This window comes from Penicillium chermesinum (assembly GCF_028974085.1).
Source record: "Penicillium chermesinum strain IBT 19713 chromosome Unknown utg000002l:1.0-5270490.0:1.0-5274688.0, whole genome shotgun sequence".
Classification (NCBI taxonomy): Eukaryota; Fungi; Ascomycota; class Eurotiomycetes; order Eurotiales; family Aspergillaceae; genus Penicillium; species Penicillium chermesinum.
In genome coordinates this window covers 5060381-5083550 of record NW_026695312.1, presented here as the reverse complement: position 1 = coordinate 5083550, position 23170 = coordinate 5060381, and the positions used below count along the sequence as shown (strand labels likewise).

At 51.7% G+C, this 23170-nt stretch overlaps 12 protein-coding genes across 12 annotated transcripts; 4 read left to right on the top strand and 8 right to left on the bottom strand.

The window, feature by feature from the left end:
• Positions 1 to 13: 13 nt before the first annotated feature.
• On the bottom strand, positions 14 to 1965 carry N7468_002807 (bifunctional hydroxyethylthiazole kinase/thiamine-phosphate diphosphorylase; the record flags this gene model as incomplete). Its single annotated transcript, XM_058472104.1, has 7 exons — positions 14 to 208; positions 328 to 428; positions 480 to 856; positions 912 to 1295; positions 1376 to 1511; positions 1570 to 1746; positions 1866 to 1965. 7 exons carry the CDS (start codon positions 1963 to 1965, stop codon positions 14 to 16), a joined length of 1470 nt encoding a protein of 489 aa, XP_058335245.1.
• A 184-nt stretch (positions 1966 to 2149) lies between these two features.
• Positions 2150 to 4595, top strand: N7468_002806 (M28 family metallopeptidase; the record flags this gene model as incomplete). Its single annotated transcript, XM_058472103.1, has 3 exons — positions 2150 to 3067; positions 3099 to 4475; positions 4539 to 4595. 3 exons carry the CDS (start codon positions 2150 to 2152, stop codon positions 4593 to 4595), a joined length of 2352 nt encoding a protein of 783 aa, XP_058335244.1.
• Positions 4596 to 4914: 319 nt separating this feature from the next.
• On the bottom strand, positions 4915 to 6018 carry N7468_002805 (DSD1 family PLP-dependent enzyme; the record flags this gene model as incomplete). The annotated part of the gene is made up of 1 exon (XM_058472102.1): positions 4915 to 6018. The coding sequence occupies one exon, from the start codon at positions 6016 to 6018 to the stop codon at positions 4915 to 4917; it is 1104 nt and encodes a 367-aa protein (XP_058335243.1).
• A 691-nt stretch (positions 6019 to 6709) lies between these two features.
• N7468_002804 (uncharacterized protein) lies at positions 6710 to 8106 on the bottom strand (the record flags this gene model as incomplete). Its single annotated transcript, XM_058472101.1, has 5 exons — positions 6710 to 7119; positions 7191 to 7258; positions 7322 to 7439; positions 7490 to 7871; positions 7936 to 8106. The coding sequence occupies 5 exons, from the start codon at positions 8104 to 8106 to the stop codon at positions 6710 to 6712; spliced, it is 1149 nt and encodes a 382-aa protein (XP_058335242.1).
• A 73-nt stretch (positions 8107 to 8179) lies between these two features.
• Positions 8180 to 8365, top strand: N7468_002803 (uncharacterized protein; the record flags this gene model as incomplete). The annotated part of the gene is made up of 1 exon (XM_058472100.1): positions 8180 to 8365. The coding sequence occupies one exon, from the start codon at positions 8180 to 8182 to the stop codon at positions 8363 to 8365; it is 186 nt and encodes a 61-aa protein (XP_058335241.1).
• Positions 8366 to 10047: 1682 nt separating this feature from the next.
• N7468_002802 (cytochrome P450) lies at positions 10048 to 12982 on the top strand (the record flags this gene model as incomplete). Its single annotated transcript, XM_058472099.1, has 7 exons — positions 10048 to 10344; positions 10474 to 10717; positions 10773 to 10891; positions 11080 to 11838; positions 12147 to 12325; positions 12380 to 12740; positions 12809 to 12982. The coding sequence occupies 7 exons, from the start codon at positions 10048 to 10050 to the stop codon at positions 12980 to 12982; spliced, it is 2133 nt and encodes a 710-aa protein (XP_058335240.1).
• Positions 12983 to 13241: 259 nt separating this feature from the next.
• On the bottom strand, positions 13242 to 14581 carry N7468_002801 (putative MFS monocarboxylate transporter; the record flags this gene model as incomplete). The annotated part of the gene is made up of 2 exons (XM_058472098.1): positions 13242 to 14362; positions 14419 to 14581. The coding sequence occupies 2 exons, from the start codon at positions 14579 to 14581 to the stop codon at positions 13242 to 13244; spliced, it is 1284 nt and encodes a 427-aa protein (XP_058335239.1).
• Positions 14582 to 15003: 422 nt separating this feature from the next.
• N7468_002800 (3-oxoacid CoA-transferase) lies at positions 15004 to 17099 on the top strand (the record flags this gene model as incomplete). Its single annotated transcript, XM_058472097.1, has 9 exons — positions 15004 to 15280; positions 15344 to 15628; positions 15687 to 15873; positions 15933 to 16234; positions 16287 to 16366; positions 16422 to 16453; positions 16508 to 16625; positions 16693 to 16914; positions 16965 to 17099. The coding sequence occupies 9 exons, from the start codon at positions 15004 to 15006 to the stop codon at positions 17097 to 17099; spliced, it is 1638 nt and encodes a 545-aa protein (XP_058335238.1).
• Positions 17100 to 17344: 245 nt separating this feature from the next.
• On the bottom strand, positions 17345 to 18234 carry N7468_002799 (uncharacterized protein; the record flags this gene model as incomplete). The annotated part of the gene is made up of 2 exons (XM_058472096.1): positions 17345 to 18025; positions 18076 to 18234. 2 exons carry the CDS (start codon positions 18232 to 18234, stop codon positions 17345 to 17347), a joined length of 840 nt encoding a protein of 279 aa, XP_058335237.1.
• Positions 18235 to 18504: 270 nt separating this feature from the next.
• On the bottom strand, positions 18505 to 20263 carry N7468_002798 (DUF890 domain protein; the record flags this gene model as incomplete). The annotated part of the gene is made up of 10 exons (XM_058472095.1): positions 18505 to 18936; positions 18989 to 19252; positions 19308 to 19398; positions 19447 to 19576; positions 19629 to 19702; positions 19758 to 19856; positions 19901 to 19911; positions 19962 to 20037; positions 20087 to 20134; positions 20184 to 20263. The coding sequence occupies 10 exons, from the start codon at positions 20261 to 20263 to the stop codon at positions 18505 to 18507; spliced, it is 1305 nt and encodes a 434-aa protein (XP_058335236.1).
• Positions 20264 to 20573: 310 nt separating this feature from the next.
• Positions 20574 to 21842, bottom strand: N7468_002797 (CaiB/BaiF CoA transferase family protein; the record flags this gene model as incomplete). The annotated part of the gene is made up of 1 exon (XM_058472094.1): positions 20574 to 21842. The coding sequence occupies one exon, from the start codon at positions 21840 to 21842 to the stop codon at positions 20574 to 20576; it is 1269 nt and encodes a 422-aa protein (XP_058335235.1).
• A 311-nt stretch (positions 21843 to 22153) lies between these two features.
• N7468_002796 (uncharacterized protein) lies at positions 22154 to 22807 on the bottom strand (the record flags this gene model as incomplete). The annotated part of the gene is made up of 1 exon (XM_058472093.1): positions 22154 to 22807. One exon carries the CDS (start codon positions 22805 to 22807, stop codon positions 22154 to 22156), a length of 654 nt encoding a protein of 217 aa, XP_058335234.1.
• Between the last annotated feature and the right edge of the window lie 363 nt (positions 22808 to 23170).

The following is a 23170-nucleotide window of genomic DNA, read 5'->3' as shown; positions in this document are numbered from 1 at the left end:
TAATTTGGAAGTTCTAGACGTTGACCATATGCACCTTAGCACGTCCAGTAAACCAGCTGTTATCGCCCTTGGCCGCAGCTGTACGGATGGCGTATAACTCATCCAAGAACGCTGGCACAAAGCTCCCCGGGCCCCGGACATATTCCTTGTTCGCAGCGTTTTCAGCTGCAATCTCATACATCACAGGCCGGATAGTACGGCGAGGAGCCTGTCAGAGCGGTGGGCACTCAGGAAACAACCCGAGACAGACCCTACAGCACAGCCTGTCTAAGGAACGAAAAGTCCATCAGCTCTGCACAATCAATTTCTCGAGAAGTGGCAACTTACTCCTGTTACTTGGCCTAGATAAGAGTGGCCATTCTCAACAGCAATGACGCGCTCACCGTCACTCAGGTAGTCCACAGCGCCTGTGAGCAGAACAAGATTTTCTATGTATGGATCAGTAATCCGTCCTCGCTTTAAATGGCAGGCCCACTCACTTTCTCTCCGAGCCAGATCGCGGGCCAATAGAGCTTTCTGTTGACCATCGAGCTTGCTGGGTCCACTGTCGACACCACGCTGCTGCACTGCGCTGCTGCCCCATGCTTGTCGGATCTCTCCTTCGTTGCCCTTGATCAGATCAAAATAGCCGCCTGCCATCAGCTGGGTCACCGCGTTGCGACGAATCTCGGTGGCAGCAGCCCCTACTGGATCATAAATAACCGGGTTCCCGCGAGAGTTGTAGGCCTTGAGGGCTTTCAGGTAGTTGGAGATACTATCGCCGGTCAAGGTACCCATGTTGATTAGCAGAGCACCGTCAAAATTGGAAAGATCTGTGGCTTCATCGCCGTACGGAGCCATAATGGGTGATGCCCCACTAAAGAAATTCTCATGAGTTTCAGAGTACCCGACGTGAGGGTATGAGAGCTTACATGGCTAAAGCGACGTTGGCCACGAAGTTTGCAACGACAAAGTTTATCATATTGTGCACAAGTGGATGGACCTCGACCATTTTCTGAACGATCTGCGGCACCTCCTGCAATAAAGCCCCAACCTCGTTGTCCCGTGCGACCTTCGGGGTCAATGCAAAGAGAGGTCGCGATTTGATGAGTTGAGCAATCCCCTCTGTAGCGGCTTGGGGGTCATCGGCGGCCATGATTGCGCTGACGATGGCGACCCCATCCAGGGCTTTCCTTGGAGACTGGGACTGGTAGATCACTCGTTGCACGTTTGAGGGGTTAATGCCCCTATCGCGACGGTGCGCATCGCAGAGGCATCGCTGATTGCCTCCAAGATGGCTTGCGTACCAGCTGTTCCTATTACCGATTTGGTATTGGTCTTCCTGCGAAGAATTCAGAGAGCTGCCTGTAGAGCTTTGTCAACACACAATACTTACGTGGGAGTGGCAAACATAGTTCCAATGCCAATGTAGTCAGCGCCATCGGAGACCGCCTGCTTTGCTTCCTGGATTGTGGATGTGCTAATGCCAATAATGGCGTCCTTGGGAAGTAGCTTCTTTGCTAGTTCAAACTCTGGACTCTGTGAGATGATGGACCATGGTGGGGTAATTGTCAATGGCGGGGCACCTACTCATATCATCTTGTCCGAGATGGACGCCCTCTGCGCCGACGGCGAGAGCCACATCAACTCGGTCATTGATGAGCAGAGGCACGTTATAGCGCTGGGTCAATTGATGCAATCGTTTGGCCGTGTCGATCAAAACACCAGTGTCGCTCGTCTTGTCTCGGTACTGCACCACGGTGACACCTGCAGAGCAAAAGTGAGTTTTGGCTGATCATTCTCGCACAACTCCCGAAGTGATCTTCTATCACTAATTGCCATTCGAGAATTCTCTATTTTGATGTTCCTGGTTTTTTGTGACTTACCTCCTTTCAGCGCCGCCTCGACAACCGTGCACAGGTCGCGATCCCTGAGGATGGCGGGAGTGGAGTCCGTGACCAAATACACCGACAAGTCCAATGGCATCGTGGGGAAAGTCAAATATCGCGAACTGCTGGGAATCGCCTGATCTGCTCGACCGGAATTAGTCGGCGTGTGCGGAGAGGCGTTAGTCAGCGATAGCGCGATAACTAAAGTGCGGAGAAGAGGGACGCATCACATCATCGGTATCCTTCCTCTTCCCTCTTCTCTTTCCTCAGAAACGCCCAAGATGAAGGAAAAGATGGCTCCAACCGAGTCAACCCCTTTGTTGACGGTCAATGTCGCACCTCAGCGTTATCGGTATCCTCATCATAAGGTGCGCCGTGCGTGTACTTGGTTCTTGAGCTTACTCCTCATTGCTACGGCCCTGTTCTTAATTCCGTCATCCTTGTGGCCCCGAGCACATGGATCAGTATTCTCTTACCTTCCCTGGGCCCAACCCTTTCCCCACGAGGCCTGGCCGCAAAGCCTTGGGCTTTCGTATGATCAATTGCAGCAAATCCTGTTAAACATCCCATCCGCAGCCAAAGCTCGCGAATGGAGCTCCTACTATACTGCTGGGCCCCACCTGGCTGGTAAGAACCTGAGCCAAGCCCTCTGGACCCTAGAAAAATGGAAGGAGTTCGGCGTCGAGGATACCACTCTCGCTTCGTATGACATCTACCTCAACTACCCTCTAGACCATCGGCTGGCGCTTTTGAAAAAGTCCGCGGACAAGACCGAGGTTACCTTCGAGGCCACCCTCGAGGAAGATCAACTCAAAGAAGACCCGACCACGAGCTTGCCAGACCGTGTCCCCTCATTTCACGGATATTCTGCGAATGGTAATGTTACCGCCCAGTACGTGTATGCCAACTTCGGCACCTATCAAGATTATGAAGATCTTGTTGCTGCAAACGTCCCCCTCGAAGGCAAAATTGCTCTTGTCAAATATGGTGGAATCTTCCGTGGCCTGAAAGTAAAGCGCGCGCAGGAGCTTGGCATGGTCGGGGTGGTGATCTACACTGATCCGCAAGAGGACGGCAAGATCACCGAAGAAAATGGATACAAAGCTTACCCGGATGGACCGGCACGCAATCCCAGTGCTATCCAAAGGGGAAGTACTCAGTTCTTGAGTGAGTATCGGATTCCACGTTCCTTTTCTATTGTGCCTGGTCGGCTCATAACACAATAAACAGGCATCCTTCCTGGTGACCCAACCACCCCCCGGATATGCATCCAAGCCCGGTGTTGAGAGACAGGATCCTCAGCACTCGATCCCTTCAATCCCTTCTATCCCAATTTCCTACAAGGAAGCCCTTCCATTCTTGAAGGCTCTTAACGGACACGGTCCCAAGGCATCTGATTTCAATAAATACTGGCAGGGCGGCGGTCTTGGCTACAAGGGCGTCGAGTATAACATTGGACCCTCACCCGAAGATGTCGTCATCAACCTTGACAACCAGCAAGAGTATGTGACTACTCCACTATGGGATGTCATCGGTGTCATCAAGGGACATATCAAAGACGAGGTCATCGTGTTGGGTAACCATCGTGATGCCTGGATTGCGGGTGGTGCGGGTGATCCCAACAGCGGATCGGCTGCCCTCAATGAAGTTATTCGTAGCTTTGGCGAGGCACTCAAGGCCGGTTGGAGGCCTCTGCGGACCGTCGTCTTTGCTAGCTGGGATGGCGAAGAGTATGGCCTGCTCGGTTCGACTGAGTGGGTGGAGGAGAACCTCCCTTGGCTCTCCAAGGCCAATGTCGCATACCTCAATGTTGATGTTGCTACTGCCGGAACTTCCTTTTCACCGAGCGCTGCTCCACTATTAAACAAAGTTATCCAGGAGGTGACGGGACTCGTACAGTCTCCCAACCAAACCGTGCCAGGCCAAACCGTGCGTGATGTCTGGAACGGCAAGATCTCCACCATGGGCAGTGGGAGTGACTTTACCGCATTCCAAGATTTCGCCGGCGTCGCCAGTTTGGACTTTGGCTTTGGCCGAGGAGAGAACGATCCTGTTTATCCCTATCACTCCAACTACGATAGCTTTGCGTGGATGGAGAGGTTCGGGGACAAAGATTTCGCATACCATGCTACAGCCGCTAAACTCTGGGCTTTGGCCGCTGCTCAACTTATCGAATCGCCAGTCATTGCCTTCAGCTCTGGTGATTACGCAGACGCTTTGCAATCCTACCTGGAGCACATCAAACCAACCGCTGAAAAACTCCCTGCCGGCACCCACTTGGATTTTGCCCCTCTGGAAGATGCTATCGCTGAGTTCAAGCTTGCCGCAAAGGCCTTTGACATTTACACTGCTAGCCTCACCGAGCAACTGGGCCACCATATTCCTTGGTACCATTGGTGGAAGAAAGTCAAGCTGCTCTTCCAGGTTCGCATCGCCAACGACAAGTACAAGGCGTTGGAACGTGCGTTCCTGTACCAGCCTGGACTCGACGGTCGCGAATGGTTCAAGCATGTTGTTTTCGCTCCCGGCATTTGGACTGGATACTCGGGTGCAACCTATCCAGGCTTGGTTGAGAGCTTAGAAGCCCAGGATCTGGAAAACGCAAAGGTAAGTGGCACCAGAAAGGTATTTTGCCAGATCTCGAATTCAGTATTCTAACCATACTTCTAGAAATGGAGCACCATCATCCAAGAGCGGCTCCAGGATGCAACCAAGCTTCTATCTTAAAAATAACTTATGATGATTGTGCATAGCCAGATAATGCAACCTTATCCTTGAGAATGAAAGATCGCCGTTCTTTTTCGATGAGGCGCATCTGTGTAGGGTTCAATGGAAGTGCCCTTCTGGTGCTCCTTGTACGCGTTTCATAATTCATTCAAGGTCCCAATCCGTCCGTTTGACCTTAAAGTTCGATTTAAAGCCTTCTCACAGGAGAGTCCCGCGCGAAATGGAAAGAGGCTAGTCGCAATGAAAGATTTATAGGATTGCTAGATATGACCTCGAGCTGTATACTAGTATTTTGTCTATCCAATGCTCCCGGCCCGTTTTATTGAACCTTTCCTCTCGAATCGACTGGCCAAATCTCCTCAACAACACCTGCACGGTACGCATAGTAGAAGTCATGTAAGTTAACGGTGGGATCAATGTGACTTGGAATCATTTGGACACGGTCGCCAACAGCAAGTGATGGCGTGCCTTCATCCCAAGTCAAAGAACCATGTTCATCGCCCAATACGCCGTACGCGTATCGCGGGTCTTTGCACTCGGCCAAGCCGCTATCTGTGGTCAACGACTTCAGGCCAGCGTCAATGGTGACAGCACGAGGCCCCTGCTTGCTGACCACGGTGGAGAGGATGGTGAAGCTGTTGGAGTAGAACGTGCCCACGGCATTCCTGTAGTCCGTGTCCATGAAGATGAACGATCCGGGCTGAAGTTCGGTGACGCCAGGCACCGTGGCACAGAATTCCGCTGTGCCCGTTCCCCCCGTTGTGACAACCTCAATGCCAAACCCAGCCTGGCGGAGCGACTCCGCGGTTCCTGTCAAGATTTCCATTGATTGCAAACACTGGGTTCTGCGATCCTCTCGATCGTGTAAATGCTGCAGATGGCCCTCGTAGCCTTGAACGCCGATGAGCTTCAACTGCTTCAACCCAGCAATGTGGTGCGCGAGAGCAAGAGCAGGCTCGCCTGGGGCCACGCCAGTCCGATGAAGTCCGACGTCAAGATCAATTAACACCGAGATAGGCTCCTCGATGCCAGACGCCACCAACGCATTGTTAATCGCACTGGCGCCAGTCTCGCTGTCGATCACAATCCGGATCTTCCGATGTTTTCGATACAGCTCCACTAAGCGCTTGACTTTGGCTGGGCCAATGATCTCACAGGTAATAAGAAGATCATCGAAGCCAGCAGCAGCGATGGCTTCTGCTTCGCTGATCTTGGCGACGCAGCCACCCTTTGCGCCCGCCGCGACCAGCTTGTTGGCGAGAATCGCACTCTTGGTCGTCTTGAGATGAGGCCGAATATTCAGACCAGTCGGCAAGAGCTTCCCCATGAGCTTCTGGATATTGGCTTCCATCAGATCCAGATCTACGATCATGGATGGTGTGTCGAGATCGTCGACGCGATCGCCGACTTTGGGGGTGTACATGATAGCTGGATTGGGCCTGTCTCTTCTCGAGGGGAGGGCAGAGAAGTTGTCTTTGAAGGCAGGGATGAGACGTGGAAGATTCTCCTGCGAATGCCAATTGTTGATCCCACTCAACCCCTCGATAGAATTGTCGCGTGGTGATTGGTGCGCGGGAGTTGGTCTCCGACTCCCACGCAGAACGTGGCATGCTCGCCCCGCAGTTCTAGAGCTCCAAACGCTCAATCCCCCGCTAGAATGGGGTTCTACCGGGGCTCTTTTTCGTCGTGGGCTCTTGGCGGGGCTCTGTCGGGGTGGGATCCCTTCTGTCCGAAGATTACATAGGAATCTGGGAAGATATATATATATATATATATACTAGAACGTGCTTAGGGTTATAGTATGAGTGGCTAATCATAGTTTTAGACAAGTCCAACACAAACCGAACCTTCGACGGCTTGGCTCTGAACTTGCATAAATTATACCTGAACGAGGAGCATTTACTGCCAGTAGTAGCAATGGCAAGCCCCCAGAAACGCCATTGCATATTCGAGTATAAAGATTCTTATGTACAGATCCGCCCCAAGTATAGACGACCCAAACAAAGTGGCACCGTTACAGTATTAATTTTGAAAGATCCCAAACACCAGCCTCGCAATACCCTGATCGGTTCAATGTCGCTCTCGATCATATAAATCTACAAGCAATGCCTTGCTCAGAAGCGAATCGGCGAGGGAGAGTGCAACCGAGCGGGAAACGTATCCACCCGGTTTGCTGCCATTCCTTCCTCGTCCATGGAGTGCTCGTATGTGACAGAGATCTCTTGGGTCTGCTGAATGGTTGATTTCCCAAGAATACTCTTGTCGCTGCTATCATCCTTCCGATCAGCAAGAGTGATCGCCTCACCGCCCATGTAGTAGTATGGATCGGTATCATGGGAGGCATCACCCCGACGGGGTGCCGTGCGTCGACTCGAAGAATGAAGACCGTATTTCTGAGACTCATCCATGCGGTCGTAGCTGGATCGCATACGCGCAATGATGAGTCGGAGGGAGGGAATCGAGGCTGCGAAGATTGTGAGGCCTGTTTCGGCGGATGCCCAGAGAATTAACGAGGTACAGAAGTCTGTGGATTGTGAGGATGGTTAGCAGACTTTCAATCTGGTCCCGCCAAAGCCAGAGAGCCGCAAGACTGACAGGTAAAATCTTTGATCTCGGTCACATTGACCAGCTTCGAGGTTTTGATAAACGCGGTGACAGCCGCACTACTTCCAGTTAGCACGTTGTGTCTTCTCTCCATGGATCCAAGTAATGTTGGCGTGACCCACAATATGCCCATGCTCATAGCAAGAGCAATGCCGAATTTCTCTCGTTTGTTCATTTGCAAATTCCATAGGATCACCCAAGGGAACAAAGAGAGGACAAAATCCATGAAGCCCGAATAAGCTATCAAAGAAGATTAGCATCAACTTCGAACCCGACACGGCCGCACATACCTCCAGCAGTCATGCCGAGAACCTCAAAAGCGATGGGAGGCCAGCACTTGGCTGTCGCCAGTAGCTCAGTTCGCCAAAGCGCGGCCGCGGGTGAGCACTGAGCTAAATAGGAGACACCAGTGGTCCACATGAGTATATTCATGCTGATGATAATGAACCACAGAGAGATCTTCATCCAGGGGCGAGTCACGATACGGAGTAAAGTAATCGCAAAAGATGTCTTGGCGAATACACACCCAAAAATGATAATGACAAAACTGATATATACCATCTTCAGCCCCTCGGGAATCTTCGAGGCATCTTCAATGGCGTAAACATGTTTGCCAATGACCCCGATTTTCACTCCATGTGTAATCATCCCAGTGTAGGTCACATGCAGAAGCTAGGAACCATCAGCAAGATTCGCAGGCGTCATGACACATTCAACTCCATCGAGGACGACATACCCAGGCGAACACGATGACAAGGTCATCCCATCCGAGCCCGCGGCTAAGCACGGTTTTACAGAAAATGCGAAGGGCTAGCGTAACTCCTGGGACGGCAATCAAGAGCCAGGAGACTCCGAGAATCAGAGGCCCCTCGGTCTGGTTGTTCTCTGCGGTCGAGTGTTGCGCCATTGTCCAGATATCCAGCCCGGGGCTCGGCGCAGAGCAACAGCACAGAAATTTGAAATAATTCAGTATCGATATAATGTCCTCGGAGTTGGCCACAGCTCATGGAGACTTCGGCACATCTGAAGACGAGGACGTGCTGAAGACCCCGGGGGCTGCTGAATATGTATCTAGATACAAGGGCCCCCTGTTCGACGGATTCCAGGATGAAAGACCCAAAACTTGGAGGAACTTTTGTTCCTCCAAATGGCAGATCGATAGGTAGAACCCAGTGTCGCGCGGGAAACTCGGCCTCTACTATGCTGTCACACCCAATCACAGACGCTAGACCATCTTTAACCTAATAGTATCAAACCCAAACCTTCTGTCTCCCGCAGTATGACAGGTGCCAGCAGTTGACTTGGTCCAATAGAAGCCCTAAGCCTGTACATCATGACCAAGTTCGCATTCTGTGTAGCGCTCGTGCCTTGGGTCATAGCTGCAATTACTTTGCCACAGGCTAATGCCACCGGCCCGGTCTGGGCCTGCAGCTAAGGTCTCGCTTATCACAGATCAGCCCATCACTGCAGCCATTCGAAGCGGGGATGGTTCCGGATCAAGATAAAGCATGGCCATTGCAAGACCCATAGTGGATAGCCGGCACGACGGAAGGTTTGATCCGGCGACTTTTAGCTCGTGGCGATGGCTGCGCCCCACACGGTCGATGCAGCCATCACATTCTAGCTTCGACGCTTGTGGCTCACGGGGTATTTGTGTTTTTTTTTTTCGCTTTTGTCGCAACAGATACCCCTGAACGCTCTTTGCTGCGACTTCCCCTGAGGTGCGGCCTAATTAACCCTCCACGGCGACTCTGGAGCCCTGTGTTTCGGATCTCAGCCCTTCTTTATCAGGCGGAGTACCTCTGGAAATTCCGCCATCGGCGATGGCAAAGGGGTTGCAGGGGTTTATTCTCCAATGGCATCATCAGAGTTGGGACCATCTGATCGATCATATCTGAAAGGTCCCCATCTCAGAGGACCGCACGAGGGATGAAACATGGCCCCCCCCCCCCCGGGCCGCTAATGCCTCTCGGACATGCCTTGAGCTGGGGTATTTCAACGTGTTCAAAATTGGGGGGTATATATATTTTACTCGTCTTGGGTCTACATACTTAGTTTCTCCTATGCGGATTTGAGACGAGGAAGCGCCCTCCAAAAAAAGAGAAGCTCCACAACAAAAGGAACAATTGCATGTCGAAGAGGAACTTGCTGAGCGCGATTCTCGCCTCCGTTTCCCCTTGTGGGGCCGAGCCAAATGTGATCTATCAACTCTGGTTCCGCTGTCAGAATGGAGCTTATATTCGCCTAACCAGATATGGACATGGTAGGTTCATTTTTAGGGGCCGAGGTCGCATAGCTTGACTGGAGACAGAATTCTTCCAAAGGTCGCGCTGCCCAACGGCCTCGACAGGTGGAGTCGACAGTTATTCACGCTGATCGGCCGTGCGTCCCGCCGTACCAAGACACTCTGGGCACTAAGAGCGATTTTCTTGTAACAGTCTGAATCGGGCTAGGTCACGTACTTTTGGATATCAGCGTGCCACTGGCCATTCTCCTTTGGGACGAGCCGAGCGTCCCTCGAGGCCTGTTCGTGCTAATCCCGCCTGGCTAATTTCCAACCTGTCATTGGCGCCTACGCTCCGGTTTTAGCCCTATTTTCGTGGGCAAGAACATGGAAAATCCTGTCTATTGAGTCTAGACAGGTGGGGCTGTGGTGGACAGAGGTTCTGGCTGAGGGGGAAGGGGGGGTGGGAGGTGGGAAAGAAGGTCATTGAAAAAGCGCAATGGGTCTATGAATTCCATTTAAATTCGATAGTTCAATCCCACATGCCAGGGGTGAAAAGAGTCTAGACGGAGCTCTGTCTACCACTGATCCAAAATTCGAATTTGACCAGCCCACCCGCAAGCCATGCCATCTGTAACCGAAGTCTCAGTCAATTTAGTCCTCTCTATTGCAATTCTTGTGGTCTCTCGATTCCTATGGAGCTATCTGCGGTCTCCACTCAGATCCTTCCCCGGTCCACCTGTGGCTGCGTTCACGAACGTATGGCGCATGATGGATGTGTTCAAAGGCCGTTGCGATATAACGCATAACGCGCTCCACCGCAAGTATGGATCCGCGGTTCGATTAGGCCCAAATCTGCTTAGTCTATCAGATCCAGACGTCGTGAGCCAGGTCTACAATACGAAGACTCCATGGCAAAAGGTGAGCTTTATCATCTCTCCAAAATGAAAAAGAAAGAAAGAAAGGACCAGTAAACTCGAAACTCGAAATCAAAAAAAAAAAACAAGACTCCCTGATACTAGTGTATTCCTCTACTCACAAATCATACAGAGCGACATGTACTTTCCAAACGATGTCCTCGTCGACGGAATTCGCTACAGCAACCTGTTCTCCACTCGCGATGAGAAATGGCACTCGACCTTCGTTCGGCCCATCAAAAGCCTATACTCGATGAGTAAGGTCCAGGATATGGAGCCTGGGCTGGACGTAACAATCGCTCTTTTTTTCGAGAAGCTGCGCGAGCGGTTTGTGAAAACCGGAAACGTTTGTGACATGTCTGAGTACTTGAACTTTTGTAAGTGCAGCCGCTCGATCTAAGATTGAGATCCCGCTCTAATGCGGCAATCCAGTTGCCTGGGACGCCATGAGCGAAATCACCTTTTCGCAGAATCTTGGGATTCTTGAGGCGGGATGGGACTACAGGGGTTTTCTTAAACGGTCCAATCGTACCTTGGACTATTTCGCTTCGGTAAGTCCGAGTTAACGAAATGAAGGCCGGGCCTCCACAGTCGGTTGTTCCGAAGCAAATAGAGACCATCCATTGTGTTCAATTCGGAATTGGGCAGGGGTAGTGAATCGCTGCCTTTTTCGTCCAGATCATTTGACTGCTGATGACTCAACGTGTTGGATCCTGTGTTGCTAAGCTCCGATCAACAGATTTCCCAGCTGCCCATTCTGGACCATCTGCTGGATAAAAACCCTGTCATGCGCATTGGACCTCCAACATTCATTTGGGCCAATATTTTCAGCGTTGAGCAACTCCAGAAGCGCCTGGCTGCTGGGGGCATAAAAGAAAGCGGACATGTCGACTACCTAGATCGCTTCCTTGAAGCGAAGGAAAAGCATCCCGAGCTTGTAGATGACAACACCATTATTCTTTGGCTATTATCGAACGTCCTTGCAGGCTCCGATTCTACTGCTGGTGCCATGTGCAGCATTGTGTACCACGTTTTGAAACATCCGCATGTTCACAAGAAGCTTTGCGCTGAACTCCGGGCCGCCCACTTATCGTTCCCCCCGACCTGGAAGGAGCTCCAAGGACTCACATACTTTGATGCCGTGATGCGAGAAGGGGTTCGTGTTGGAGGTGGAGTCGGGCTTATCCTTGAGCGGGTCGTACCCAAGGGTGGGTTCCATTTGCCGGATGGAAGGTTTGTCCCGGAGGGCACCGTGGTGGGAGTCAATCCCTGGGTCATGAACCGCTGTGAAGCTGTTTACGGCGGCGATATCGAGTCCTTCATCCCGGAGCGCTGGCTTCAGAACCCCGGCGAGCGGGATGAGGATTACGAACGACGCTTCTCAAAAATGAAGGCCACAGATTTCAGTTTTGGAGGCGGGCCGCGCGTGTGCCTGGGAAGATATGTATCCAGACTGGAGAGCTACAAGCTGGTCGCGGCACTTTTCACCCATTTCGATGTGAGTAGTTGCCCCGTAATATACCCTGCAAGGTCCCTCTCGCTGAATCTCATTTCGATAGATGGCGTTACCACGTCAAGACCATCAATGGCACGTCATAAATTCCTGGTTCGTGCGACAGGAAAACATTCCTGTCTCCATCAAGGAGCGAGCGCAGTAATGGATGACCTTGTGCGGTGTTTGGTTTGCTCTTCTTCGTTGTTATTTAGTAATTGGATTTGAGATTCTTAGAAAATAGTAGGAATTGGATCGTTTTTTTTTTTCTGATTTAAAAACATCAAGATGCATACAGTATTGGGGACTTTCAGCCAATCACAGCGCGAGGGACAAGCGCTGTGGGCGGTGAAACTGTGGTACGGCAGAACAACACCGCCCGAGATAATTTTCTTATCGATTCTTTAGCAGACGGGCTTTCAAATTATCGCTGGGGAGAGTTTCAGAGTGTCGCCGCCACGATGGTTCGTCAGCTCAAGCACCATGAGAAGAAGTAAGTTGCTCTATTGCTAACGCTTGGCAAATTCCTAATCGATGGCTCTTGCAGACTTCTTCGGAAGGTCGACTTCCACACATACAAATCCGATGGCAACCACCGCGAACACCAGGTCAGCCAGCGATACCTCCTACAAGACCCAATGGACTATAAGAAGTACAGCCAACTATGCGGCTCGATGCGCTCCCTCGCCCACAAGCTCTCGCAGCTCGACCCGGACTCGGACCCCGTGCGCCGGAAACTGGAATCGGAGCTCTTGGACAAATTGTGGCGGATGGGTATCCTGAAGCAGTCGCGGGAGCAAGGTGCCGGACTGTCGCGCGTTGAGCGAGAGGTCACTGTGTCTGCTTTTTGCCGCCGGCGCTTGGCGGTTTTGATGGTGCGCTCCGGCATGGTTGAGACTATCAAGGCGGTATGTTCTATATCTCCTGTTGCGCCATGACCATACCCCCATTGTCCCTTGTATTGACTTTCTTCTAGGCCACCACTTTCATCGAGCAAGGCCACGTCCGCGTCGGAACGGAGGTGGTCACTGACCCGGCTTACCTTGTCACTCGGAACATGGAAGATTTTGTGACCTGGGTCGACTCCAGCAAGATCAAGCGCAACATCATGCGCTATCGGGACAAAATGGACGACTTTGATCTTATGTGATTTTGGAATTGTGAAAAGAGTGGAATGATTATTGAACAAAGAAGGCATTTTGTGGCTTTGCCTGATATACCCGGCGCTCTATGCATATCGATTTATTGGGATGGCGCCCCCACGGAAATTATTATCTTGTTAACAGGAATGTCAGACGGAATTGCTAGCTACCGAATTATTATTGCTGCAAAGTATTCCTTCTATCTAACCTTGTTCACTAGGAACTCCAGGTATTCTACCGATACTGATCTAACGAGGGCGCCAATTTCTAGACCTTCACTTTCCATTTCCAGTTCCAGTCTAGTAGTGCCCAGCGAGACATGGCAGCACTCACCAGCCCGACTAATAAGATAGCTGAGTAGAACCCAACCAGAACCTGAGGCGTTGTGGATTGGAGCAGCTGACCACCAACAGGAACAGTAAGGAGGACACCAAAAGCAGCGACGCTGTAGACAGTTCCATAGAAACGCCCATACTCTTCCGTGCGACAGAGCTGGCCAGCACAGACTGGAGCAAGGGAGATCCAGCCTCCAGACCCAAAACCGAAGATTGCCACAACGGCGTAGAGAGTGGCCTCGCTTTGAGACCCAAAAGGGATCCATACGGAGCACATCACGACCAAAGTGAGGATGACCAACGAAATGAGAATATTGAAACGCCCCAAGAGGTCCGCAGCAAAGCCGGGGACAATCCTGCCAAGTGCACTCATGCTATTGAGCACCGTGAGGGAGTAGAATTGTACGTCAAGATTCATGCCCGTGTACCGAACATATGTTGGTAGCAGGGCAGCGCAGCCAAAAATAATAAACTCAAAGGCGAAAACAGCGACTGCCAAAAAGCAAAGCCGCGGGGCCTTGAACGCGCGGAAATCAATTACCGCTCTGCTCGAAGTCGTGGCTGGTAGCCGTCCTTTTACCAGCAGTATGCCAACAGCGTAACAACCCAGAGCCATGAACGCGACAATCCGGATGGCCCACGACCAGCCATACTTGCCAAACAAGGATCGTAGTAACAGCGGAATAATCGCGCCCCCCGCTGACGATCCCGACATGCAGATCCCCGATGCAAGTGCTCGACGACGGTAGAACCAATGACTGAGGGCAGAGATCGCGATCGTGGTAATCACTGCCGATGACATGCCGCCCAGGACGCTTAAGCAGAGCATGAAGTGCCAATACTTGGTGCATTCCGCCAGCAGGAAATAGGAGACGACGCTGGCCAGCGACCCGCATACTAACAGCAGGCGAGGGCCATAGCGATCGAACAGCGGGCCTACTTGCACTCCTAGAAAGAGCGTCAAGAAGACCAACACCGCCGTGATCCAGCCCACATCTCCGACACTGTAAGTGGCCAGTTGGTGAGTGCTGATGTAGTCCTGAACAGAGCCAACTATCACAGCGTTAGACCTTGCGCCCCGTTGAACTGAGCCAGATAATGGTCTGTACCTGCTGTCTGGAACCCAAATGAAGGAAACATCATCAAAGATGACCCCAATAGACAAGTCCAAGCCTCGCGCCCGCCGTCGGGAAACGCAACGCTGGCAGCATCGGAGGGGCCGGCGTCGAGGTCAGTGAGCTCATGGGCCGTTGGGCGTGTTGACCGGCGCATTGCCAGAGAACGAATTTGCAATATTGGGATCGGGCAGTGTGCCTGTTATACCACGGTGGCTTTATACAAAATGTCAAGCAAAACGAGGGCAGTGGGTCTACAGAGTATGGATCACTGATAGGCTCGGATCTCGAATGTCATCGACAGGGCGCGCCGGCCGTTCCTGGTCGGCCTGTTCCAGAGAACTTGAACATGAAAGCAGGTAACTTGGTCAGCCTTCGCATCTAGCTTGGAATTCACACAGGGGAATGATCAGTGACAGTCCAGGTATCCGATACTCCACCACGTTGGAAGATCAAAATGCGGAAGTGGTTGCGGATGCGCGGATAGCCGCCACTCGGGCCACAGAAGTAGCTCCGAGACAGGCTACTTGACGTGTTTTAAAACCAACATTTTTACTACTCTTCGCTAATCAGACCATCATGGCCGCTTTACGAGTTACCAGCGCGGCGCTGTCACGCAAGGCACTGGCTGCTTGTCGTCCACAACTCTACATTGGGATTCGCTGCCCAGCTCGGTCGCTGGTGCCAACCACGCGCCCGAGTGCGTCATACTCCACAACACCCGCGAGGTGCTCTTTGGCCCCGAAGATCGAGCGTGGAGGGTCGAAGCTGTTCAAAGATGCCGACGCTGCAGTCGCGGATATCCAGAGCGGATCCACGATCTTGAGCTCAGGATTTGGTCTCTGCGGGGTTGCTGGTAAGCACGACCCGAACTCGCTTTCGAAAGCTCGAAACTGATATCGTGGTCCGTCACTTAAAGAGACTCTCATCAATGCAATGGGCCGCCGAGGTGCAGACAATCTGCATTCCTTGACGGCCGTCTCGAACAATGCCGGTGCTGCTGGCAAGGGTGGCCTCTCAATCCTATCGCAGAATGGGCAACTCAACCGACTCATCCTCTCTTATCTTGGAAACAACAAAGCATTGGAGAAGAAGTACCTCAGCGGAAATATTGGAATCGAACTTTGTCCCCAAGGCACGTTGGCCGAGCGGTTGCGCGCTGGCGGAGCCGGCATTCCGGCCTTTTTCACGCCGACCGGAGCTCGTGAGTTTTTTTAGTCTCCCCAAAGTGTCTTGAATTTGAAAGAATAACACCCCGCCAGATACATTCATTGAAGAGGGAAAGATCCCTGTGCGTATGGATGAGTCGGGGAAAGTGCTCGAGTCTGGTACCCCCAGAGAAACCCGGGAATTCAACGGCAAGAAGTACTTGATGGAGACTGCATTGACCGGCGATGTGGCAATCCTGCGGGCTTGGAAGGCAGACGAAGCTGGGAACTGTGTCTTCCGGTATGGATCCCTCTTCTTGACTTGCCAAGTGTGAAACTAATACGAGTTGTGTCCCGCAGGTACACTACTAAGGCTTTTGGCCCGATCATGGCGAAGGCTGCGACTCTGACAATCGTGGAGGCCGAAACTATTGTGCCAATCGGGGCAATTGATCCGAACGATGTGGACCTGCCTGGTATATTCGTGGACCGCATTGTGCCGGCAACCGATGAGAAACATATCGAGATTAAGAAATTGAGAGAGCCTGAGAACGGAAGTACTTCTAGCGAGTCTAAAAGCCCTGCCCAGCTCCAGCGAGAGCGAATTGGGCGCCGGGCAGCCAAGGAGCTGAAGCATGGATTTTATGTCAACCTGGGCGTTGGTAAGTATTTGATGTGAAAATGGTTAGAATTTCTCCGGCTGATGAGTCTCAGGTATCCCCACACTGGCACCGTCATTCTTGCCTAGCGATGTGAAGGTCTGGGTCCAATCTGAGAATGGTATATTGGGAATGGTAGGTTACTTGGCCCCCTGTCTCGAGGGTGCTTATACTTACTATATGGACTTAGGGACCCTACCCAACCGAAGACGAGGTTGACCCGTGAGTTTCAGTCTGGCCCTACTGTCATTTCCACTGGATCTAACTTGCCCAAAGGGATATCATCAACGCTGGAAAGGAGACAGTCACTCTTGTACCCGGCGCCTCTACGTTCGATAGTACCGAATCCTTTGGAATGATTCGGGGTGGACATGTCGATGTGTCGATTCTTGGTGTAAGTACTGAGCAGTCTACATAAAGCAAATTTGGTGGATTCGGAGACTGATGGATTGTCCAACCAGGCCCTCCAAGTCAGTGCTAATGGCGATTTGGCAAACTACATGATCCCCGGGAAAGTTTTCAAGGGCATGGGTGGCGCCATGGATCTGATCTCCAACCCGGATCAGACTAAGATCGTGGTTGCCACAAGCCATGTAGCCAAAGACGGGTCCCCAAAGATTGTCCAGAAGTGTAACCTACCGTTGACTGGCGCGAATGTCGTGAGCACCATCATCACGGACTTGGTAAGAACAAATTTCGATCTAGATCCTTTACAATGAGCTAACAGATCCAGTGTGTGTTTGAGGTCAACCGAGCCACCGGAGAGCTAACGCTCACAGAACTGGCTCCCGGAGTGGAGGTGGAAGAGGTGCAGAGCAAGACCGATGCTAAGTTCACCGTTGCGGAGCAGCTTGAGCTTATGGAATAGACACTTATATAGTCAGAACTATAGCAATTAGATGGGATCCCCTTTACTCTTGGAATGCCACTTTTCCCAGTGAGTACACTAGTATTGACTGTCGTAAACGTATGAAGCGGGTATGGTAGCAGTAGAGTAAGTGTAAAGGAATATCTGCTTATTCCGGAAGCTATCTTTACAGAATCCATAAGAGGAAGACTAGACAGAGAATCGACTTGCTCAAGAAATCTTTACACTATACGTCTCACGCCAACTCATAACTTCGCCTTCCCAGGAGCGAAATTCGAGCCCGACCCGTGGCTGATCGCCTCGACAATAGAGTCCACGCTGTTCAGAATCCAGGTGTTCCCTTCATCACTTGCTAACCAGCGGGCCCCTTGCTCACCCTCAACATCCGTAGCCCAAGATCCATCTTCAAGCGCTTTGCGGAGTCCAAAGACATGGGACAGTACTTGAGGGCCCACGCCAGTCTGGGCGCGAAGGCAAGACACCGCAACGATCGAAGTCAGGACGCGACCGACCGAGGCGCCGATCTCGCGGGCAGGGTCTGATAGCAAAGCGCCATAATGGCTGTTCAGAATGTGGACAGGGAGATCAGGATGAGAGTCGGCGAGCTTGTCATATAGCTTGCGTTCGAATGGACGGTAAATAGAATCCCATAAGGAGAGTCCGCGTTCACTGATCTCGGTAATATTGGCTGGGGTGGGCGTTCGTGTAGGCGTCTGCGATAACCGCGCCCCCACAGACTCGGGAAGGCTGCTTTTGAATGCATTGAGGCAGTTGATCGTCCGGGGAATCCCGTTGAAGCTGATGCACTTGAGACCAATCTCGCGCATGAGCTCCGCCGTCTCCACGTGATTGTCCGATGTTGACGAAGCAAATTGGTAGAGAAGTGCGAGGGATTCGGGTGAGTTCATCGTCATAGTCGCTGCAGTCTACCCCGAGTTAGTGATTGGCCATACCCTCCCAGGAGGGACCGCCTTACCGATAATGCCAGCCATGATGGCTGCGACACATTCTGAGCCTGTGCAGTCTGCTGGATCTTCGAATAGACCGAGGTGATGTTCGCAGGAGCTGGCACGGTATGCGGCCTGGCGGCAGGCGCATTAATTAAAGCCTTCAGGCTGCTGGACAGTTTCGCCATGGTTTACAAGGAGGAAGCGGGTGGTTCTGGGCGGTTTTCAACCTTCCCCTGCGGGCCCGAGGCTAATCGGCATCCAGAAGTAGATGCCGAGACGTCCCCACAGCATGAGATCATTCTCGGATCACTCCCGGATCACGTCCAAACTGGTTATCTGCTGCTTAACAACGTGATTTTGTATATTGAATTGGATAATGATTGGTTTACCCATAATTGAACGCGTAATAGCCTAACCCAGGTTTCGCAAAGATACTAGTGGAACGCTGACGGTTCTTATCTCTCCCCAAGCTTCCGTTTGACCATTCCGCAGAAGCTTTCGAAGAGAACGCTGTCTGCTCCCTGGACCCAACTGATTAGAACCTGCACCTGCTGTTCTGTGTGCTTGTTACCACGGGCCAATGTCAGTTTGATGCGAACGCCCAATGCCACTTTCTCAGGAACCGTGGGCAACCTGCTTGCGGAGCCATCCTCTCCAGCAAGCTTGGCCTTCCGGCGTGCTTGCCGGGACCAAACATTCTCAGAGGTATAGCCCACACCAGCGCTCAATCGCTGGTCCCATAGCCAGTACCATGGAAGTTCAGACAACTCGGCATTCAAACCCGCGCTAGCGGCATCAATAGAGATCGCCATCGGGAGCGTGAATGTAAGATCCGCTGGGAAAGGAAGCTGTTTTGGAGCAAATTTTGGAATGCCTCTGGCAGCAGTCTAGGAGCGGAGTTAGTAGACTTATCTTTAATCTGAGCGCAGGTAGGCATACCATTGCAGGTCGCATATCTGTCCACGACCAAGCAATTGCCCAGCGTTTAGTCTTATTGCCTTGTACAAACTCCTTCACAGCATAGTTATGATTCCCATGCTTTTGGAGAGTCTCAATTAGAGGGTTCAGGCTGCTCAGGCTTCCAAGCATAGAGGTGTACCACTGGATACGATCACGCAGTTGGAGGCTTTCATCAATCATGCGAGTGACAAAGGCAACCTCGCCGCCAGGAGTAATCATCTCCACCGGATCTCCAGTGCAAATCTTCAAAACGTCAACAGAAGCATTAGTGAGAAGCATCAGGAGTCAAGAAACTAACTGAGGATGGAGCATTCGCCTTGATTTCCGCAGATTCAATCATCTCGTCTCGCGACTTGTAGAAAGGCGGATTGCACATAGTAAAATCGAGCCTGGAAACGGTTAGTGCAATGCTTCTAAGTATTTTTGAGACCTTTTACCTGGACGTTTGCAGCTTGTCGAGTGGGAATAAGCTATCTTGAGGATCAGTTTGAATGATGCGAATCCTTGACTGAAGTTGGTTGAGAGCCACATTCTCTTTGGACGTGCGAATGTTATTCTCGTCAATATCTGACCATAAGTCAATTTTCTAGATCCCAAATCAGATCGCCGAATTTCTTACCTGTCGCTAGGAATGCCCAATGGGGTCTGGCCTTGCAGCCTAGAAGAGGATAGATGCTACAGCATCCAGTACCACTTCCAATACTGTGAGCAGCATTCTTCAAAGGTCTTGCTATGTCAAATGACTTACATATCAAGTCCCAATACTTTTCTCTCTGGGTCATATCGTGTACTGATCTTCCCTGTTGTGGAGTCCAGGAGGTCCTGTACCCAGAGAATATAGTTCAACCTGGCTTGTTAGTGATGCTTTAGGACTTGTTTACCGTATCTCACCTGTTAGGTACCTGCACCTTGAATTAGCAACCGGCAACATTGTACAAGAACCATAACTCACTGGTGGGCATAGTCGATCTTCTGGTAGTTTGACTTCCAGGCCAAAATCGAGCCGCAGCAGCGTGATCGTCAACTGCCTGGGAATTGTTAGTCTGCCTGCTACACTGCAATCAACCCTCCATTTACCTGACAGCCTCTGGGTCATTAAAATCCAACTGCTGGCTGGAGCTCAAACTATCGACAGTCAATGTGCTGTTTCTTGCCGGTTCAGTTGATCACTCACTGCTTAGCAAATTCTGGAGATTGCAAGGCGAGAGCCTTGAAATCGATGCCTCCCTTGTAAAGAGCGCGTGCAGGCTCCATTATGGGATCAGCTTTCGCATTTGGATTTTTTATTTTTTTTGCTCTTTCGATGAAAGTCAATCGTGGCTTTGGAGTGAAAGCAGTCGAGAGGGAAGTGCGGTTCGCGTTGGTAAAATGGATTTGCGCCTGACGAACCAGGCAACAACTCGCGTTTGATATCTGAGATTCGGGTTTCTGTCTATTTCCTTGATTTGGAGCTGCGGCGTTCATTTTAAATCCTTCTGTGGGAGAATCTCGGCCATCTATATTGACTATAAACTAGTAAACTAAAACAGGAGACCTATGACAAAGCAGTCCACGCAGTAAGAGTTCATTGTGAGATCCCCAGCTCAGCCAAAATTGCTTGGTTGTGTTCTCCTACTGCTGGCACTGGGCCCAGTCTCGCCCCAAAGCCGCCCTTATCAGCAGACTTGGTGGCCCCTGGTGGGAGGATCGCGGGGATAGGGCCAACCGGGGTGTCAACTTCGGTCCATCGGTCACGAGCATCGAGCTGAGCGTGGCCCCAGACTCCTTGCATGTCATTGACACTGGCATTGGCGATTGCGGCTTCATCCAAGCGGGCGAGAGCCTCTTTGGCAGTCATGGTGGAAAATGCTCCATCGATGATTCCTTTCAACTCTTTCCGATTCTGGGCGCGGAGGGGATTGGTGCAAAAGCGAGCATCTGTGGCAACTTCTGGCTGGACAAGAACACGGTTGCAGAAGCTGACCCACTCTCTTTCGTTCTGGATTCCTAGCATGACTGACTGGCCATCGCCCGTCTCGAAGGGGCCGTAGGGGTAGATGGAAGCATGCGAGGCACCGGCAGGTACAGGCCCCGGTGCGCCGTCGAAGGCATAATACATAGGAAATCCCATCCACTCGACCATGCTTTCTAACATAGAGATATCGATCCGACAACCCTTTCCGTCTTTTTTACGCTGCAGCAGAGCAGATAGGATATTGCTATAGGCATACATCCCTGCAGCAATGTCTGCGATGGAAATCCCGACCTTCGCGGGCTCTTTTCCGGTGCCAGTGACCGACAGCATACCTGCTTCGCTCTGAATGAGCAGATCGTATGCCTTCTTGTCACGATATGGACCGTCCTGTCCATATCCAGAAATATCGCAGACAATCAACGAGGGATGCTTGACCGTCAACGTCTCATGTGATAAACCTAGTCTTGCAGCAGCACCCGGCGCTAGGTTCTGTACAAGGACATCTGCTTTCTCCAGCAGCTTCATTAACACTGCATGGTCCTTGGGGTCTTTCACATCGAGAGCCAAGCTTTCCTTAGACCGATTGGCCCACACGAAATGGGAAGCAAGGCCCTTGGTGCGTTTGTCATACTGCCGAGCAAAATCGCCAACCCCTGGACGCTCAACCTTGATGACCCGAGCTCCAAGATCTGCCAGTTGTCGAGTACAAAAAGGGGCCGCAATAGCCTGCTCTAGGCTAACAACTGTCATCCCCGCGAGCGGGCCCTCTCGGTGCTTCTTCGCGGCGGCATTTGAATAGCATCGTGCTGAGATAGCACGGACTGGGCCAATTGCTTCAGTTGATGATGTCAACGCTCGTAGGGTTGGTAGTAATTGCATGCTGGAAAGGATATCCTATAAGGGGGTGGTATATTTAGACAACATTCAAACCCTGTTCGTCTATGTGCTTAAAGGCGTCCATCCCATCTTCTTCTGGGGATCATCGCGGGCGGGGATACAGCCGAGTCGGCTACTTCGGGCTCGGCGCCCTCAAAAAAGATACCGAGACTTTACTGCAGTCTCGGCATTCATGATTTTAGCTGCGATGTTTGGATTGGAATAAAGCACTGTGTGAATGGTGGGTATCATTTTATTGAGTGGTACTCTGTGGTATAGAAGCGAGCTTTGCGTTGGATCGCAGGTAGAGGACCTTACGAACTATATCCATGTAGCCCACCATCGAGTATCCACTGCTCGTTGTCATCATTATCATCCTGGACGCGCCGCCATGTTTGCTTTCGCTCTGTCCTTTCGTGAGGCTGGCCCTCCTTTCCTTCCGGGGCGCGCCAAATAGGACGCACAAGGCCGCCAGCAGCCAGCAAAGGGTTGTGGCTAAGCGCCTGGCCACCCTTGCTGGATTTCTCCGGTTCTGCTTCATCAGCTGCATCTGCCTGGTCATCAGGCGCACCGCTTGGTTCCACAGCGGCGCTTTGATATACCCGCCGAACCTTGCCACCTTTGATATCTAAGCTCATAACGGTCTTCTTCTTTTCCCATTCTGGGCGCGCTTTTTCTTCCATTTCCCGCTGAATGCGCTGCTGCTTCTTCAGAGCCAGAGCACGCTGTGCGGGGCTCATCCAAATGGTCGAAGCAACGTTGGGGGTTTCAAAGTCGGCTGCTTCATCAACGACTTTGGTCCGTCGCGCGTTCTGGGCTTGAAATCGGAGAAGTTTATCGCGATGCGCCTTGGCGGCATCAAGCTTGCTATCGGACCCTGTTGGTCGGGGGCCATGATCGTGGTGTACGCTATCATTATGCGCACGCATTTTCTCTTGCCCACGCTCTGCGCGGAGCTCCCGAATCATACTTTGCACCTCTTCCGCGGAAAGCAGCGGCGTGCCACAAAAAGAGCATGGTTGGAGCCCCTCCAAGGCACAGATGATCTTCCCACAATTTAAGCAATTCGGGGCAGGGGTGAAGAGAGGATGGATTGAGGCATAGCAGGTACATTTTCGCTTTTCGGTATCCAGAGTCGGGTTTGTCGAGACCTCTAGGCGGCGATAGCGGCCGTCAGATCAGAAATATTGGATGTGGTGAGGGTTCCGCTGTTCTTCGAGTTTGCGTTGCTACCAGTATTGCGGTTCGGTTTGCCTGCTTTTGATCGTACATTCGGGAGCATATCAGAGAGGACCGAGCCGGCAGCGGATGGTGGTGCCTTCGAAGAGACG